This window comes from Narcine bancroftii, chromosome 13 (genome assembly GCF_036971445.1).
Source record: "Narcine bancroftii isolate sNarBan1 chromosome 13, sNarBan1.hap1, whole genome shotgun sequence".
Lineage (NCBI taxonomy): Eukaryota > Metazoa > Chordata > Chondrichthyes > Torpediniformes > Narcinidae > Narcine > Narcine bancroftii.
Window position 1 is genome coordinate 68238353 of NC_091481.1, and position 19334 is coordinate 68257686.

Genomic DNA, 19334 nt, shown 5'->3' on the forward strand with positions numbered 1-19334 from the left:
GTCTGTAATTTTATTTAAAATATTAAACCATGATGCATATTATCAGAAAACAAATAATACATATAGTCCATGAAAAATACTTGGTATATAGAAACACATTACCCCGCTCCTCCCATACCAACCCTTCCCCCCCATATCCAATTTCTTCTAACCTGTAATATGGGGTGTTTCTGAGGACTTGTATAAACCAGTACAATAGGGAGAACTTCTCTGTTCTCTGAAATAGAGCAGGGAAATGTTTCTATACACCTGAGAACTGCTCAGATATGATCTCTTTCCTGGGGGAATAGTTTTGGAATCCAACAGTTCAAGAACAATGGTTTTTATTGAATGGATAGCTTATTTTTTTTGTGTAGGTTGGACAAGGTCATGTTAATACTGGCCTTTGTGAGTTTGCATGTGATGTTGTCCCCTTTCCAGGAGGCTGCACTAAGTCACGTAGTGAGAATAATGCCAAAATTAGCTCACTATACTTCATCTCAAAATAGCAGGAAGGTGACCTGTGTCTGCAGCCAGTCACGTATTCAGAGAGCTGCCTTGGCACATCTTCCAGGTGAGTGTAATGAGCTATCAGTGGAAAAACGTGATCTAAAGGATGACCTTGGCAGCTGGGAAGGTGACCAAACGATCATGACCTTACAACCTTTTTTTTTTTCAGGGAATGTGTGTTAACTGCTCTGTTCTATAGACCATGGACCTGTGGTCTTGGGTGTTAATTGTGAAACCCTCCCTGTATTGACTCTTCTATCTGACAGATGCAACCTGTGAGACTCTCCTGTCCTATGATCTGGTATTTATAGGCCTGAAATATCAGCCATATATCTTTGTATCCCATGGTCACTGAAAAGACCGGCTGAGTTCCTCCACCATTTTGTTGGGTTTTTACTACATTCGCAATGTCTGCAGACTTCTGTGTTTCACTCTGTAGATTGTTGTCTGCATGCAGCCTCTGTTCTCTCAGGTGTACTAATTGCAGGGCTCTCTGCAATTTAGTGTGTACAGACGGTGGGAGGTTATATACCTCCCCATCAACATCAGAGCGCTCTTGTACTCTGTTGTCATCTCTGCGCTCTGTGTCCACACTGGCCTTGCACTCTTGGACCTGCTCTCCTTTCTTCATTCCTCACACTAAGTCCTGACAAGGTGCCCTCTGGCTCAGTGGCTGTGACTCCCAAGAGGAATGGATCAACCACAGACGAGGCTGGCTCAGGCTGTCCGCTGGGGTTTGGGTCTGTGGGGGGCTGATGGACTTTGTTTATTGTCATCTGACTACATGTACAACCCGGCAAAGCTGTGCACACAGACAGACACACAATGCACAGCACATATATACTTATAAAGATAAAATTTAAAATAAATATATATATATTTTGGGAATGATTTACTCAATTATAGGACACAGCCAGTGGCCATTCTGGAAGCTGTTTCCCAGCTGGACAGTCCTGGTTTTGATAAAAGTAAAAACACACAGAAATGCTGGAGGAACTCAGCTGGTCTCGCAGCACCCACAGGAGATAAATTGCTGACGTTATGGGCCTGAATCCCTCTTCAAGGAATAATCAAAAAATAGGAAATCTCAGAATAAACTGGGGGAGGACTCCAGACCAACAAAAGGTGTTAATTCAATAAGAAAAGGGAGAGTTGATCTTGTCTCTGTAAAAGGAGACAGGCAAAAGGGAGAGAGAGAGATAGAGGTGGGGGAAGAAATTAAGGTGGGGGGGGGAGAAATTAAGGTTGGGGGGGAGAGTTTAATGAAAGTCAGAGGTCTTCCAGACGGAAGATGAGGTATTGCTCTTCCATTTAGCGGGTGGTCTCAGTCTGGCAGTGCATGAGACCATGGGCAGGAACTTCAGCAGGGGAATGGGATGGGGATGGGGAATTCAAATGGGTGACCACGGGAAGATCCACGCTATTGCGGCAGACGAAGTCCAGATTTTGATGCTCCTGTATCTTTCTTTGTCAACGTGAACCGTAAACACACAATTGGGACAAATCGTTTAATCTATTCAAGAAGCCATTAGCTGGAGTACTTATGCTATGAAAGATCAAGGTAAAAGGGGTAAAGGCAAAAATGGGGCCTTGATCAAGATGCAGAGCAGGATCGCTGGGCCCCATCCGAATTTGCACGCTCCACTGTATCCACCCCGTGAACTCGTGTTTCATATTTTCCTCTGTGTTCAGGCAAAGACGCTTCTTCTAAACTCCCTGTTTGATTGCTTGGATTCAGGTTTCACCACTGTCCCCCCAATTTTTCACCTCAGCTCCAGCAGGAATGATCTCTATCCATCCAGGTGTGGGTGGGAAGTTAATGCGACGCTGTTACAACACCAGCTACCCAGATTCGAATCCCGTGCTGTCCGTAAGGAGTGTGCTCCGGTTTCCTCCCACCTTTCAAAATGTACCGGAGAGGTGGTTTGGGTGTCATTGGGCGGCATGGGCTCGTGGGCCGAAGGGGCCTGTTACCATGCTGAATGTCTAAATTTAAAATTTTTAAACGGACTCTCTTGGGTCTGGTTGTTCATCTGAACAATAGGGTCGGTGAAAGAAGAAGAGAGCGAGGAACAAAAATAGAAGCAAGGACATGAGCAACTAATTTTCCGAAGTGCTGGCTGTCAGTGAAACGATGTAATGCAGACGTGTGAGTGACAGTGCAGCTGGCAGCTCCTGTGACTGCAGCTTGACCGGAGGGCTCAGCCTATCACAGCTCACTGCAGCACACACCACCTCTTTCATAGTCCACTGCCTGTAGCTCAATCGGGATGGGGATTACGTGGGGGAGTGCCTGTAGCTCAATCGGGATGGGGATTAGGTGGGGGGGGGAGAGGAAGAATATGATGAAACAGTGACCGTTTCTAAGTCAATCATCTAGCAATCTAGCACTGGGTAGGCAAAGGTTATCAGCCTGGCAGGTTGCGCCGCATGCACTGTCTGACTGCAGGGTCAGTGTGCTGAGCGCAGGAAGGAATGGGAATCCACACTGCAATTCAGCACAGCTGCCATTGTCCTCAACCCTGGGATTGGGGTGTCCCAGTTCCCCGTGGTCGGGGGAGGTGGGGGGCCTCGGTCCCCTGAACTGAACACAATACTCAATACAAAGTGATCTCTCCAGAGATTTCTAGAGTTGCAACATGACCTCTCGATCCTTGGACTCAATCCCTCTATTAATGGTCCAGCATCCCATAGGTCTTAACTATCCTATCAACCTGCACGGCGACCTTGAGGGATTTATGGATTTGGACCCCAAGCTCCCCCTATTCCTCCACACTGTAAAGTATCCAACATTAACCCTGTTCTCAGCCTTCTGGTTTGTCCTTGTGATTCCCAGGGTAATTCACTCAAACTTGGGGTTAATGTGGTTGAACCCTACCGAAGCCTGGGGTTCACTACCTAATTCCTGGGTTAATTTGCAGTGGCTGATCCACTCAGACCAGATATGGAGATCTGCAAATCTCCATATTCTCATTGTGTGATGAAACTTGGATATCTTCACTGATCCTCTGGCAGGACCCAGTGCTCAGGCAACCCTCCAAAGGGTTGAATGTGAGTTACATTTTGCCTGGCAATGAAATAGTCCATAAATGCTCCCTGAAGTGTGAAACACAAGTCTGCAGACGCTGTGATTGTCATAAAAGCTCACACCAACAATGCTGGAGGAACTCAGCCGGTCATGCGGTGACTGATGGAGGTAAAGATATATTACCAACGTTTCGAGATGGAACCCTTCAAGTTATAAGCAAAATGCAGTCCAGAATTTCCATTTACAATGTAGATTTTGAGGTCTACTCACTGTATAAGACTACCCTCAAGTCTAACACTTACCACTGACCAGTGGAGTGATCCTGTCACAATATTTTAAAAATAAATTACCGAATAAAGATTGAAATTTTATTAACAAAGCCTGTACAGTACAGAGCAAATGGCTGTTGGACTGGGTGGGTGGATCCTGTGGGGGAGCGATGGGACTTTGCTGTCAAGGTTCGGATTTTATATTTGGTGTATAAGACGGCCCCCAGGTCTTGGGGCGACATTTTTAAATTGCTTCTCATCTTAGATGCCGGCATTTACGGTATCTCTGCCTCACGTGGACACTGCGGGACAGACTGAGTTCCTCCAGGATTGCTGTGTGCTTTTAGAAATGCTCCCCATCAGGTGACATGAGCTGGAGAGAGTGCGGTCAGTGAGCTGGAGGCCAGGACAACAGTGCCCACTGCTGGTCTCTTCATAGTAAGTTCAGAGCTCCTCAAAGGATTTAGTACAGGTACTCCCCAACTTATGGCCTATGCGACTTCGGTCCATCCGCACATATGACCAAAAAATTTGTTTAAAAAATATAAAGAAAAAAATTAAAATTTACATGGATCATGTTGTATTTGACAAACTATAACAAGGATACAGGGCATGTCAGAGCCAAATTGTATGTACTTACCTTGTTAGTCGGTGTCCCGGGATCTGTAGGCTGTGTACAGCCATCTTGATTTCTGTGGTCATGTGCCAACTGAAGACTCACACATGCACACAGAAATCAAGATGGCCGTGCCAAGCCTACAGATCCTGGGACGCCGACTTAATAAGGTAAGCATGGGCTAGAACGTAGAAAGCTTGACCGAGGTTGATTGACAAATTCAAGAAGCTTTAAGTTATTTGTCAAGTCTACAATGATAAAAAGATTTGATTATAAAGTTTGATTTAAGATTTGGGTACTCCAAGCGTGCAGGCAAAATTCCAATTTCGAGATGTGGCCGATCCTTCAGTCCCAATTATGGCCGTAAGTCGGAGAGTACCTGTACTGTTTACCAAAAGAAAAAAGGTGTTTAATTAATCTGTAAAGCTGGAAATGAAGCTGTGTTTACCAGTACCCAATCTGCCCTCTCTCCACCCGTACAAGGGACACTGATCCCAAGCCTGATCTCGTACCTCTGATTCCCTTAGAGCCAGGCAAATTTCTGCTCCCTCCACAGTCAATTTAGAGGGAGGTTTATTCTCTCTGACTCCTGTTGCAGATGGTGCGGTGCGGGGTAAAGAAGAGTTTACAAAAAAACTACAGGCACTGAAAATCTGCAAATGAACATAAAACAGAAATCTACAGCACAGTTCAGGCCCTTTGACCCACAGTATTGTGCTGGCCTATTAATCTAATAACTGCCTAGAATTTCCCTACTGCATATCCATTTTACTCAGATCCATGTACCTATCTAATTGTCTCAAAAGATCCCATTGTACCTTTCTCCACCACCATTGCCTGCAGCACATTCCATGCATCCACCACGCTCTGTGGGAAGATCTTTCCTCTTACATCCCCCAAGCACCTTTATCCTCTGTCCCTTTGTGTCAGCCATTTCGGCCCCAGGAAAAAGCCCCTGGCCATCCACATGATCAATGCCTCTCGTCAGGTCTCCCTTCATCCTCCACCGCTCCAAATGCTCAGCACATTAGGTTGTATCTGTGGGGGCAGAGGCAGCGCAAACATTTAAGGTCAGTGGCCTTTCAACACAGAACTGTGAGGGAGAGAGAGAGAGAGAGAGAAGGAACAAAGAGAGTGCCGGTAAAGGCACAGATCAAAAGAGACTCAACGATGCAGACAAAGGAAGCAACAAAGAGAAGGTGGTGATGCTTTGTTGGTCCATGCCAGGTGTGAAGGGATATCTGCTGAATGTGGAGGCAGATAAGTAGCAAGGCTAGGGAAATTCCGTCCTTGCTCTGAGTAGGAGCAGGTGTGAGGTGGAATGGACTTGCTTGAGACCCCTGTCAACTATGGCCAGGAGAGAGCCATAGTGTGGAATGTGGGATAAGAATATATGTAATCCAGCTCGGGGCCAATACGGTGAACATAACAGGTAGCTCCACGCTGTAACAGAGCGCTAGTGACCTGGGTTGGAATCCAGCGCTGTCTGTGAGGAGTTTGTACGTGTCTCCCCATGTCTGCGTGTGTTTTCCCCAGGGGCTCTGGTTTCCTCCCTCCCTTCAAAATGTACTGTGGTTGCAGGTTAATTGGGCAGCATGGGTTCTTGGGCCTGAAGAGCCTGTTACTGTGTTGATTAAGTGTGCATGCATGTGTAATGATTTGTACCCAGTATGTGTTGGGAGGAGGATGCGTAGATTCTGCAGGATGTTTACGAGGTGATGCCATTGTGTCCTCCCAGTGGTGATGGTAGTGTGCGTGACCTGCAGACGTTAACTGGGCCTGGAGGGAACATCAGCGACCTGCTGATCACCACAAGGAAAAGGCTGCAGCTTCTGAGGGGGAAGGATCTTCAGCAAGCTTGGCAGGTGGATGGAGGCAGCATTGAGAGGTAAGGAATGAGCCACAATGCTGTCAATGCGTGGAGTCCGGGCCCCATGTCCACTTCTCATACCCTCACGTCTGCAGTCCTTATCAACCCCCTGTTCCCCCCCCCATGCCATCTGACTAACTCCTGCATTCCCTCCCACTCACACGAGGGGACACACACGGACGTGAACGTGCAAAAACACACAAACGCACGTGCACAGGGACACGCACATCATCAAACACACACACGCACCCTTTGCTATGCTTCCACTTCCAAATCAATTCTGTGACCAGCCCCTCCCCACCACTCACTTACCCACCTTCTCTCCCATTTGCAGTTATGTTATTTCTCCCACCCACCATCACCCCCGGTGTTTCTGCCGAATGACCCACTCCCTCATTCCCCATATTATTCCTGTTAATCCTCTTCACCCAGATTGTTCATTGTTTTCCACCCACCCTGCATCCCAAAAGCATCATCTCACACCCTTTCCCTCAATACCCTTCATATATCCACCACCCTATTGCTGGCTTCCCTTGCTTCCAACCTCCACTCACAGTCTCTGAAGGCTCCCTGTCATCACCTTGTTAGTTTGGAGGGTCCATCTGTGTTTGGGGCCAATGGTGTCCTTCAGGATTTTAGTATTGATGACTGTGTGTGTGTTTGTTGATGTGCGTGTCCCTGTGCATGTGCGTTTGTGTGTTTTTGCATGTTCATGTCCGTGTGTGTCCCCTCATGTGAGTGGGAGGGAATGCAGGAGTTAGTCAATGACTTGTGTCATTGAACGGCAAGGGTAAGATGATCAGTGGAAATAATTTCTGGCACTTCTGTGACACAAGGAGACTAGAGATACTGGAGCCAAAAACAATCTGCTGGAGGAATTTGACATCATGGAGCATCTGTGAGAGATAAAAGGTGAGAGATTCCTCCATGAAATGTTGACCAGTCTTTTTCTTCCAGGGATGCTGAGTTCCTCCAGCACCTTGTTTATTTGATATTCACCTGTGCCTGGGTCGGATCTCCCCATTCACATCCACTTTCTTTCCAGCGCTCCTGTGGCTGGGTTCTTCAACGAGGACAGAGTCCCAGATTTCCTGATCCAGGTCACCAGTGAGAACAGCACAAGAAAGGTTTGAGCTGCTATGTGTTCTGTTTGACTTTCTTTTATGTCTGTGTCCTGAAACCTCAGGCCATTCCGGGGTGGGGGTGGGGGGGAAATGGGAAGGGAGGCCAAGGATTGAAGAGGTGAGGGTACACTGGGCAGAGGGGGTGAATGGGCCTGGTCTCCGCTCGTTGATGGGGCACTCTGGCCAACCCTCTCCGGTCTCTCCAGCACTCCCATCCTCTCTGAGGCCTATGATAGACCAGGCCACCCTTGGCTCCCGTGGTTTGGCCACATCGTCGAGTAGTGCCATTCCACTGGGATGTTCTGCTTGCAGAATTCCAGTGGATTCACTTGTGTTGCAGTTCTGGCTGTTCTAGAGGTGGCTTCAGATCCAGGAGAGAGCCGTCCATCATTCCTGCTGAGACACCACTCAGTCCAGTGCCCCACAGCAGTGCTGCTCAGAGTTGTGCAGTGACCTCCTCCTGTTAGAAAGACTGCAGTATTGACGAGGTACAAATCTAACGGTAGAGAAATGCGGTTATAACATCCTAAAATAACTAAACCAAAGTCTTTTAAACAAAATTAGATATTCTCAGGAAAAAACATATGCTGTTGCCATAAATATTTACTGTCAATACTGTGGACATGCTTCGAGCAATCTGACTTTTATTGTGCAATCACAGTGTCCTCTCACACACGATATCACTGCACACGGTTATACCTCTGGTGAGTGTGAGCCACTCTCAACGTTCGGACTCGGGGTGTGCGTCTCAACAACACTGAACGATGGTACCTTCTGCCAGGAAACTGGGTTTGGCCAGATTGCGGACTCCTTTCACTCAGTCCACGATCTTCTAACCACACCTGGTGCAGTCCCCAGCAATGTGTGGTGAACCAGAACAGATAACACACCTCTCACCACCTTCTCTGCGTTATCTAGAAAGATGTTTCTCATGCAAATTCTTAAAGCTTGATGGGTAGATGCAGGGGAATGTTCCCCTGCTTGGGATGCCGAGGTCCAGGGTTCACACTCATTAAGGGCAGTGATGAGAAAAACTATAAAGATCAGCAAAACTCTGAGATGAATAGATTTTCGGATACCAAGAGATATTGTGTGAGCGAAGGAAAGGGCCAATGAGGTCAAAGATTAGCCATGGGCCGCACAGCCAGCATGATTAATGGGGCAACACTGTTACAGCACCTGGGACCAGGGTTTGAATCTGTCACTGTCTGTATGGTCTCCCCGTGTCTGCGTGGGTTCCCTCCCAACCTTCAAATTGTATGGGTGTAATTGGGCGGCATGGGCTTGTAGGCCAAAAGAGTCTGTTACTGACTGGTCTGTAGTCTACATTTAAAAATTGAAATTCATCTTCCATCTGTGTGAAACTCCATGAATAGTCAGTGTGTGAATGGGCATGAAAGTTTACGAAGACAACTTGTTTAGGTCAGAGAGTTGTACAGAAGCAGGACTTGTATGAATCCTATTTGCCTGCATTAAGACCTTATCCTTTGTATTTAAGTGTCTCTTAAACACGATGATGGTATCTGATTGCACTGCCTCCTCTAGAAGTGTGATCCAAAAAAAACACTCTCAGATCTGTAGTCATCCTGTAGCCAGTGATCTCTGATTCAATGCCTGTGATTGAACCTTTTGCTGGTCTGAGAGTCTTTATCTGAAAATGTTTATTTCTAATAGAGCTTAGTTATCGATGGGAGCTCGGGCAAGGAGCTGTGGCAAGCGGAGCTGGGATGTCGGAGACAGGGCCTGCAGGCAGCCTCGATAGCGCTGGCTGACGGGAGGTCAGCATTTCTGTTCTGGGCTGGAGAATGTGGAACCAAACTCTCGGTGAGTGCAATGTGAGAGATTCCGTCAGTCAGTTGCCTTTTGGGATCCAAGCCCATTTCGGGATTGTTAAGAGCCGATCATATTGGTGGGCCTGGAGCTGTTTATTACCTGCAGGGGGGTAAGGATTTCCTCCTCCCCTGTAGGCCATTAGTGAACCAGCAGAGACTTTACAACAATCTGATGGTCTTGTGATGATCATAACTAAATTCCAGGTAATTAATTAAAAGTAAATTCTGGTGTTTGCTAAGGTGAACTCAAATCCCAGGATTGTTAGTTCAGGCCTCTGAAACACTCCACTGTAATTTATTTGCTGAGATTCCGAAATGAGGAGCTGAGCTCTGCCTGGCTTCAACATTGGCTTTGTGGGAGAATCTAGAGAGTGATGGATGATTGCTTCTCTGACTGGAGGCCTGTGACTCGTGGTGTGCTTCAAAGATCTGTGCTGGGACCATTGTTGTTTGTCATCTTTATCAATGATGTGGATGGTACTGTGGTAAATTGGATCAGCAAGTTTGCAGATGACACAAAGATTAGAGGACAGCGAGGAAGACTCGCAGATGGATCTGGAGCAGCTGGAAAAGTGGGCTGCAAAATGGCAGATGGAATTTAGTGCAGATAAGTGTGAAGTATTATATTTTGGAAGGACAAACCAAGGTAGGACATACACAGCAAACGATAGGACAACTTAGAAGTGCAGTAGAACAGAGGGATCTGGGAATATGGACACATAATTCCCTGAAAGTGGAGTCACAAGTTTATTAACAGAGAACATTTATGACATCATACAACCCTGAGATTCTTTTTTCTGCAGCCATGGCAGAATTACCATTGATTGGTAGTGCAAAAAAAACTGTACTCAAAAGATACGTATATGAAGGGAGTCACGTGATGGAGTAGTGGCCGGTAGGGGAATACCAGCCAAACAGACTATTCTCGGATCCGGAGAAAGCACGAGAATTTGCAGAGCGCCTGCAGGACAGAAGGAGAGATGAAGAGATGTAACAAGAACGAAGAATGATGACAAACTACATATAAAGATGTAAAAATAATGTATAAGTAAGAACTAAAGAAGGGAAAGAGGAGGGAAGAAAGGAAGTAAGGGGGGGAAGAAAAGAGTGTTATATGTGTAAAAAAAAAAAGTCTGGGGGAGTTGGGGGGGAGTTGGGTGGGAGAGAATAACCGTCACTGCGAAATGATTTGACACTTGTGAGCGGGTTCACAATTCAAATGGAGAGGGGAGTTGTGGTTGCCTGGGGCAAGGGACAAGGGGCAACTCAGAGAGAGGGGGGGAGACATTTGGGGCTAAGGGAATATTGGATATGGGAGTTGTTGAAGTATTTTATGTTTTAAATGTGTTGTCATACATTGAGTTTAAAAAGGGAAAACTGAGAGATGAAAATGGGGAAAAGGGGGATGGTGGTGGTGAGGAAGCGAAAATGAGGTGTAAACAGGTTATGAGATGGCCATGTTGATATTAATGGAATACATAACCAAATTAAATGGAAGAGGCTATTAAATTTCTTGAAAAAAGAAAAAATAGACATAGCATTTGTGCAGGAAACACATCTAACTGAAGTGGAACATAAATTAAAGAGAGACTGGGTAGGGCACGTAGTGGCAGCATCATATAATTCAAAAGCTAGAGGTGTAGCTATATTAATTAATAAAAATGCACCAATCAAGATAGAGGAGGAAATAATAGATCCAGCAGGGATCCAGTAATGATAAAGTGTCAGATATATTCAGAATTTTGGAATTTGCTCAATATATATCCACCTAATGAAGAGGATCCAAAGTTTATGCAAGATATTTTTTTGAAGATTGTAGATACGCAAGGGAATATATTGATAGGAGGGGATTTTAACCTTAATTTGGATCCAATGTTGGATAAAACTGGACAAAAGACTAGCAAAAAAATAAAGTGGCGAAATTTATGGTTAAATCAATGCAGGAAATGAAACTTATGGATATATGGAGGTGGCAGCACCCAAGAGAGAAGGAATACTCATATTATTCGAGTAGGCATAAAACATACTCAAGGATTGATATGTTTTTGTTGTTGGCCCATATTCAAGGGAGAGTTAGAAAAACTGAATATAAAGCTAGATTGCTATCTGATCATTCACCCCTGTTATTAGCAATAGAACTGGAGGACATCCCACCAAGAACATATAGATGGAGGTTAAACTCCATGCTACTTAAAAGGCAGGAATTTAGAGAGTTTATTGAACGCCAAATTAAAATGTACTTTGAAATAAATACGAATTCAGCGAAAGACAAATTTATATTATGGGACACAATGAAAGCCTTCATTAGAGGGCAGATAATAAGTTATGTAACTAAGATGAAAAAGGACTACAATCGGGAAATAGAACAATTGGAAAGGGAGATAGTAAGTACAGAAAAAGAACTAGCAACAAGGGATGATATAACAAAAAGAGAATTGGTGGACAAAAAAATAAAATACGAAACATTACAAACATATAAGGTGGAGAAGAACATAATGAAAATAAAGCAGAAGTATTACGAGCTTGGAGAAAAAACGCACAAAATTTTAGCCTGGCAACTTAAAACAGAACAAGCTAAAAGAACTGTATTGGCATCAAGGAAAAAGGACAAACAAATTACATATTACAAATCAATGGAGATTAATGAGAACTTTAAGGAATTTTATGAACAATTATACCGAACTGAGAACGAGGGGAAAGATGATAAAATAGAAGAGTTTTTAGCTAAAATTGAACTGCCAAAATTGCAAGAAGAGGAGCAAAACAAACTGATAAAACCATTTGAAATTGAGGATATATTAAAACAGGATATATTTAAAAAGCTGCTGAACAATAAAACACCTGGAGAGAATGGATTCCCAATAGAATTCTATAAAACATTTAAAGAGTTATTAATTCCTCCTCTCCTAGAAGTAAAAGAAACACAAAACTTGACAGATTCATGTAAGACATCAATAATTACAGTAATACCAAAGATGGGGAAGGATTCATTAACACCAGCATCATATAGACCAGTATCTCTACTTAATTCAGATTATAAGATAATAGCAAAATTATTAGCAAACAGATTGGTCAAAAATAGTAAAACAAGATCAAACTGGATTTATTAAGAAAAGATGAACAGCGGATAATGTCTGTAAATTTATTAATCTAATTCATGCAGTTCAAGGAAATAAGAAGCCAACAGTGGCTGTTGCTTTAGATGTAGAAAAAGCCTTTGACAGGGTAGAATGGAATTATTTATTCAAAGTATTACAGAGGTTCAATCTACCAGAAAAATATATTAATTGGATTAAAGCATTATATAAGGGACCATTGGCGAAGGTAACAGTAAATGGATATGTATCAAACCAATTTAAATTAAGTAGGTCAACTAGGCTATCTCCCTCACTGTTCGCTTTAGCAATAGAACCATTGGCAGAACTGATAAGAACAGAAAATAAAATAAAATGGATAAAAATAAAGAAGGAGTATAAAATCAGTTTTTTTTGCAGATGACATCATAGTATACTTAACAGAACCAGAAATATCAATAAAAGAACTACATAAGAAATTGAAGGAATATGGAGAAATATCGGGGTACAAGATCAACGCAAATAAAAGTGAAGTGATGCCAATGAATAATGCGGATTATACAGAATTTAAAAAAGAATCACCATTTAAATGGCAAACACAAGCAATCCGATACCTAGGTATTAGGTTAGATAATAATTTAAGCCACTTGTACAAATCAAATTAATAGCCACTAATAAAGAAATTGCAGGAAGACTTAGAACATTGGAAAGAATTACCGCTAACATTGATAGGGAGGGCAAATTGCATTAAAATGAATGTCTTCCCAAGGATACAAAACTTATTTCAATCATTACCAATTCCCTTAACAGAGAAATTCTTTAATGAACTAAAGAGAATAATAAGGAATTTTTAATGGAAAGGAGGGAAACCGAGGATAGTGTTAGTTAGCATTAACGGGAGATAGCGTTAGAGGTACAACCAAGGTGGTTTGCAGTTACCAAACTTGAAAAATTATTATAGAGCAGTACAATTAAGGTATTTATCAGATTTTTATCAGACAAGGGAAAAACCAGATTGGACTAAGATAGAGCTAGATAAAATAGGGGAGAAGGTACTGGAACATATACTTTATAAGTGGGATGAAAAGCTGGTACGATATAAAAGCTCACCAGCATTGCATCATTTACTCAATGTATGGAAGAAGATTCACTTAGAAAGGAAAAAAAACAAATTACCAAATACCAAAATTATTATTGATGCAAAATCAGCTAATCCCTTTTACAATAAATAGATAACCTTTCCTTTAGAGAATGGGAGAGAAAAGGAATTAAAAGAATAGAAAATTGTTTTTTGGGATATAATTTATTAACATTTGAACAGTTGAAGTACAAATATGGAATCACTCATGGTACAATGTTTGCATACCATCAACTGAAAGCCTACTTAAAGGACAAATTGGGAAATAGACTGAGATTACCAGAAGGAAGCAGCTTTGAATATGTGATTACAGACACAATGATAATTAAAAGATTTATAACAAACTTGTACATGAAGCTGCAAGAGAAGGAAAATGATGAATTAAGCTATAAACCCAAACAAAAGTGGGAAAAAGATTTAAACATAAAGATAAAAAATGAAACATGGGAAAAATTATGCTCTGGAACTATGAAAAATATAATAAACACGAGGTTACGCATGATACAATATAATTGGTTACACAGGATATATACCACGCCCCAAAAGTTAAATAAATGGGATCCAACAGTATCAGATGTTTTCACTGTAAGAAGGAAACGGGAACAACAGTACATGCAATTTGGGCATGTGAGAAAGTGAAAAAGTTTTGGGAAGATGTAAATCAGGTATTAAATAAAATCACAAAAAAGCAACGTACCAAAAAACCCAGAGATCTTTCTTCTAAGTAATATAAGTAAAGAATTAGTCCTCAAATTGGATGAAGCACAAAAATGATTTATTATGATAGCCTTAGCTGTAGTAAAAAAACGTATGATGTCAACTTGGAAATCAGAAGAGAGCCTGAGAGAACAGCAATGGTACATGGAAATGAATAAATGTATTCCATTGGAAAAAATAACATATGATTTAAAAAGTAAAGTCACATTATTTGAACAAATTTGGGAACCGTACATGGAACATAACAGAGAGGGCTTGCCTCAGACCTCCACCCCCTAAAATGATAAGAAGACAAAATGAACTGACCCAGTGTGTAAAAGTAGATGACACGATTTTCTTGTTTATTTTCATTGTGCGATGACATTGTTTAATGGGTTTATTGTATTGTATATGTTGAATGTTTATTGGTTTTGGAGGGGGGAGGGAAGGTAGGGGGGGAAAAAAGGGGAGAAAATGCCACTGTGTATATTTAAGAGGGAAATGTTTGTATGTATTTTGGTTGATTTGGTTCATAGTGTGAAAAATAAAAAAAATTTAAAAAAAAAAGAAAGAAGATACATATACATGTACACAAATAGATGGGGTAGCAAAGAGAGCTTTTGGCACATTGGTCTTCATAAATTAATGTATTGACTGTAGAAGTTGGTATGTTTTCTTAAAGTTGTATCAGGCCTTGCTGAGGCCAAATTTAGAATATGTGTGCAGTTTTGGTCACCCAACTGCAGGAAAGATGTGGATAACATTGAAAGCGTGCAGAAACGATTTGCTACAACTTGGATTTGTCCAGACTTGGGAACTGAGTTACAGGGAAAGGTTTAACAGGTTAGGATTTATTCCCTGGAAGAATGAAGGGATATTTGATAGAGGTTTTTAAATTATGAAGGGGATAGACAGAGTAAATGAAGGTTGGCTTTTCCCACTGAGGTTGGATGAGTTACAAACCAGAGGACATGGATTAAGGGTGAAAGGGAAAAGTTTAGGGGGTACATGAGGTGGAACTTCTTCATACAGAGAGTGTGCTGGAAGTGGTGAATGTGGGGCTCAATTTTGACATTAAGAAGAATTTGGACAGGTACATGGATGGGAGCTGTATGGAGGGATGTGGACTAGGTGCAGATCAGTGTGACTGGGCAGAATAATAGTCTGGCACAGATTAGATGGGGCGAAGGACCTGTTTTATGGGCGCGGGGTGGCTCCCCCTTGGGGAATGGAGCGGCTCTGCCTTGGGGACCATGTGTGTGCAGGCTCCACGAAGGCAGTAGGTGTGACTGCTATGGGAGCAGCTCTCATGGAGGAGGTTGTGAGGAGCAGGGAGAGAGAAGCATTTCGTTTGCAGTGGGGAATGAGTCTCATGGACACATTTCACATCTGGCAATGCCCTTCCCTGTGGCGGGCTTGGCTCAGCTCAGAGAGTACTGTAGCTCTGGTTTGGGTAGTGACTGCCATCCCAGCCAGTGCCCAAGCAACGTATCGTTACTTGTTGAGGAGTGATGGACATTGGCCTTTGGTGACTTCACTGTGTGTACCCTTGAGTGTGGCGGTAGCCTGGCCTCTAGTTAGTGCACTGTGTGTATGCCTGTGTGTGGCTGTAGTCGGGCCTCTGGTTACTTCATTGTGGGTATGCCTGTGTGTAACTGTAGTCAGGCCTCTGGTTACTGCACTGTGTGTACGCCTGCTTTTGGCTGTAGCTTCCAATGTGGCATGAATCTGGGGCTGCGTTGCTATGATCACTCATTGTCCTGTCTACTCACAGATTCCAAGCGTCAGCTCTGATCAGGACAACCAGTACCACCTCTTCCTTCTGCACCCATCGTACCCCCAAGTGCTTCTGGAGCTGGCCACCCACTCAGGCCCAGTGACAGCATCAGCTAGTGAGTACCAGGGTGTGGACAGATTCTCTCGGGTCAGGTTGATTGGGATGTCACTGTGGGGGACATCGGCCCATCAGCATGTGAATGCAAAGCTGTCACCCAGCCCCAGGGCTATGCACCCAATGAATTGTGCAGAGGGATGACTCAGGAACAGGTCCATCAGCCCTCTACGTCCATTCCAGCCACGTGTACTGATCCTACCCTAACCCATAGTTTTTTTCCCGTCGACTGTACGGATGGTCATATATCAGGGAGAAGCTGTACTCATACAACTTTAGAACACTATAGCACAGTGCAGGCTCTTCAGAACTAAACCCTTCCTACCTTGTAAACCCTCTATTTTCTTTCATCCATGTGTTGGTCTAAGAGTCTCTTAAATGCCCCTAATGTTTCAGCCTCCACCACCAAGGCATTCAAGGCACCCACAACTCTGTGCAAAAAAAAAAAAAAAATTAATTAATAGATTTTAATTAAAAAACACCCCTTCACTTACATCCCTTTGAACTAACGTCCTCTGGTGTTTGCTATTCTTGCCATAGGAAATAGGTGCTGGCTGTCCACCTCTCAGAATCTTGCAGAACTCTATCAAATCTCCTACGCTCCTGAGAGAAAAGTCCCAGCTCTGCTCACCTTGAATCATAGGACTTATTTTTCAATCAAGGCAACATTCTGGGAAATCTCCTCGGCACCCTCTCCATAGCTTCCTGTAAGGATAGGGTGCATCCTTAGTCAGAGAGGAAGATTTTAGACACAGTGTGTTGGAAGCCAAGAGGTTTCGTGGGGACGTTGCAGCTGGGAGTCCCAGATACGGTGGTTCATTAATGGGGGATTGAGTTCAAGAGTCGAGGGGTCATTTGCAACTCTACAAATCTCTGGTGAGATCACACTTAGAGTTTTGTGTTCCGTTCTGGTCGCTTCCTTACAGGAAGCTATAGAGAGGGTGTCGAGGAGATTTCCCAGAATGTTGCCTTGATTGGAAAATAAGTCTTATGATGCAAGGTTAGCAGAGCAGGGACTTTTCTCTCAGGAGCATAGAAGGATGAGAGGAGATTTAATGGAGTTCTGCAAGATTCTGAGAAGTGGACAGCCAACACCTGTTTCCCATGGCAAGAATAGCAAACACCAGAGGACGTTAGTTCAAAGGGATGGAAATGAAGGGGTGTTTTTGTTTTTTTTAACACCGAGTTGTGGGTGCCTGGAATGCCTTGGTAGTGGAGGCTGAAACATTAGGGGCATTTAAGAGACTCTTAGCACATGGATGAAAGAAAATAGCGGGTTTACAAGGTAGGAAGGGTTTAGTTCTGAAGAGCCTGCACTGTGCTACAGTGTTCTAAAGTTGTATGAGTACAGCTTCTCCCCGATTTACGACCATCCGTACAGTCGATGGGGAAAAAAAACTATGAATTTAAAAAATAAACAAAAATGTCTGTAAAAATTATGCTTGGTCATGTGTTCACCCATGCTAATGGCTGCATGTGCAATAGTGATTGTCAAACGATATCCCGGCATTCTATACGTCACAGCATCTCTCTCATTTCTCAGGATAAAAGAATGCTGAGCAGGTACAGCAGGCTGTCGAGAGAGCGCAGGGCAGTGAGATCAGTGTAGGGACTGACAGCGGGCTGTCGAGAGAGCAAGGAGCAGTGAGATCAGTGTGGGGACTGATAGCGGGCTATTGGGAGAGCGCAGGGCAATGGGATCAATGTGGGGATTGATAGCAGGCTGTCGGGAGAGCGCGGGGCAGTGGGATCAGTCGGGGGTCTGATCGTAGGTTGTCGGGAGAGTGAGGGGCAATGAGATCAGTGTGGGGACTGATAGGGGGCTGTCGAGAGAGCACGGGGCAGTGGGATCAGTGTAGGGACTGACAGCGGACTGTCGCAAGAACACAGGGCAGTGGGATCAGTGTAGGGACTGACAGCGGGCTGTCGAGAGAGCACGGGGCAGTGAGATCAGTGGGGACTGATAGCGGGCTATTGGGAGAGCGCAGGGCAATGGGATCAATGTGGGGACTGATAGCGGGCTGTCGGGAGAGTGCGGGGCAGTGGGATCAGTATGGTGACTGATAGCAGGCTGTCGAAAGAGCGCAGGGTAGTGGGATCAGCGAGGAAACTGATCGTAGGTTGTCGGGAGAGTGCGAGGCAGTGGGATCAGTCGGGGGACTGATAGAAAGTGGACTGCGTGCCATGCTACATTTTGAGATCCGACCAGTTGGTCAGAACAGAACTCGGATGTGTGTCAGGGAATGGCTCTATGTCCAGCACCCCAGTGGTGAATGGGAGCAGAGCTCATGAAGGATTGTTTGGCTTGAGGAGGGTGAAAGGAAAAGAGAGTTGGGATCGTGATAGTTTATAAGGTCGAGGCAATGGAGTAGCAGAGTTTCCACAAAGCTCAGAGTCTGGAAGCCAGCCTGGAAGGTGCTGGAATAGAAATGTGCAGAGATAAAGGCATCTGTGAATTTTATCTGTGATCCCGAGAGGCTGTGAGTAAACCCTGCAGGATATCGGTGTCCTGATTCTCAGCGCTCCACTGGGTCCAGCTCATTCTCCCACGGGTCTCCTGACACACCAGCCATTGTGTGTCGCAGGCAGTTCAGTTATTCCCTCCTTGTTCTCCCTAATCTGCAATTCCACATTCATCTAGCTCCAATCAAAGAGAATTGGTGGTCTTCAGCAGGGGGAAGGGCGGGAGGTGTGAAGTTTCATCTCATGTCGGAATGAAAGCTGATACCCGTGTCTTCTGAATCTCGGAACAGTGATTGTTCCGAGATTCACAGAGTTTTGTTTTAAAGGACAAATCCTTGTCCCGATGCTGGAGTCAGGGTCTCTCAGTGTTGGTTTGGTTATTTCTCCAAGAACGTCCCACATAGACACCATTAGCCCTATTAAGGCACCTGATCCCCCCCCCCCATCACAGTTCCTGGTTTGGTAATCTGTAATTGATCCAGTCTGGACTCAGGTCCATCTCAAAATTTTGATACTCATTTCTATTGTTACGTTGCTTAATGAACTCTGCTTTCCCATGTCCGGTCTCCCATGTAATCGCCATGTTCATTGCAGGCCTGGTCTCTCACACACCCCTGATTTCAATCACTGGCCTATCATAGAGAACCTGTATTCGCATACATTGCTCCCTCCACTTTGAAATCCCTCCTTGAAGCTTCTCCACTTCTCTGAGACCTTCTTTAACTTCACTATCCTGACGTGGCAATGCAGAAAGAGGCCATTCAGTCCATCAGGTCCGAGGGCAGTGATTCAATGTGTCCCCATAATTTAATCTCCCTCCAACACGTCTCGGGTCTCTTTTTAT

General features: G+C 44.1%; 1 protein-coding gene across 7 annotated transcripts in view; it reads left to right on the forward strand.

Annotated features, from left to right (window-relative positions):
• Window positions 1–19334, forward strand: part of fam234b (family with sequence similarity 234 member B) — a 51646-nt gene that overhangs the window by 16150 nt on the left and 16162 nt on the right. For all 7 annotated transcript variants that reach the window (XR_011347837.1, XR_011347839.1, XR_011347838.1 and 4 more), the window contains exons 8-11: window positions 6141–6290; window positions 7318–7399; window positions 9071–9220; window positions 15911–16028. Coding sequence is in view for 4 of the 7 variants with exons in the window: in XM_069907938.1 (XP_069764039.1) it covers window positions 6141–6290; window positions 7318–7399; window positions 9071–9220; window positions 15911–16028 (500 nt within the window). In the remaining 3 variants the exon portion in view is untranslated. The remainder of the gene's footprint in view (window positions 1–6140; window positions 6291–7317; window positions 7400–9070; window positions 9221–15910; window positions 16029–19334) is intronic.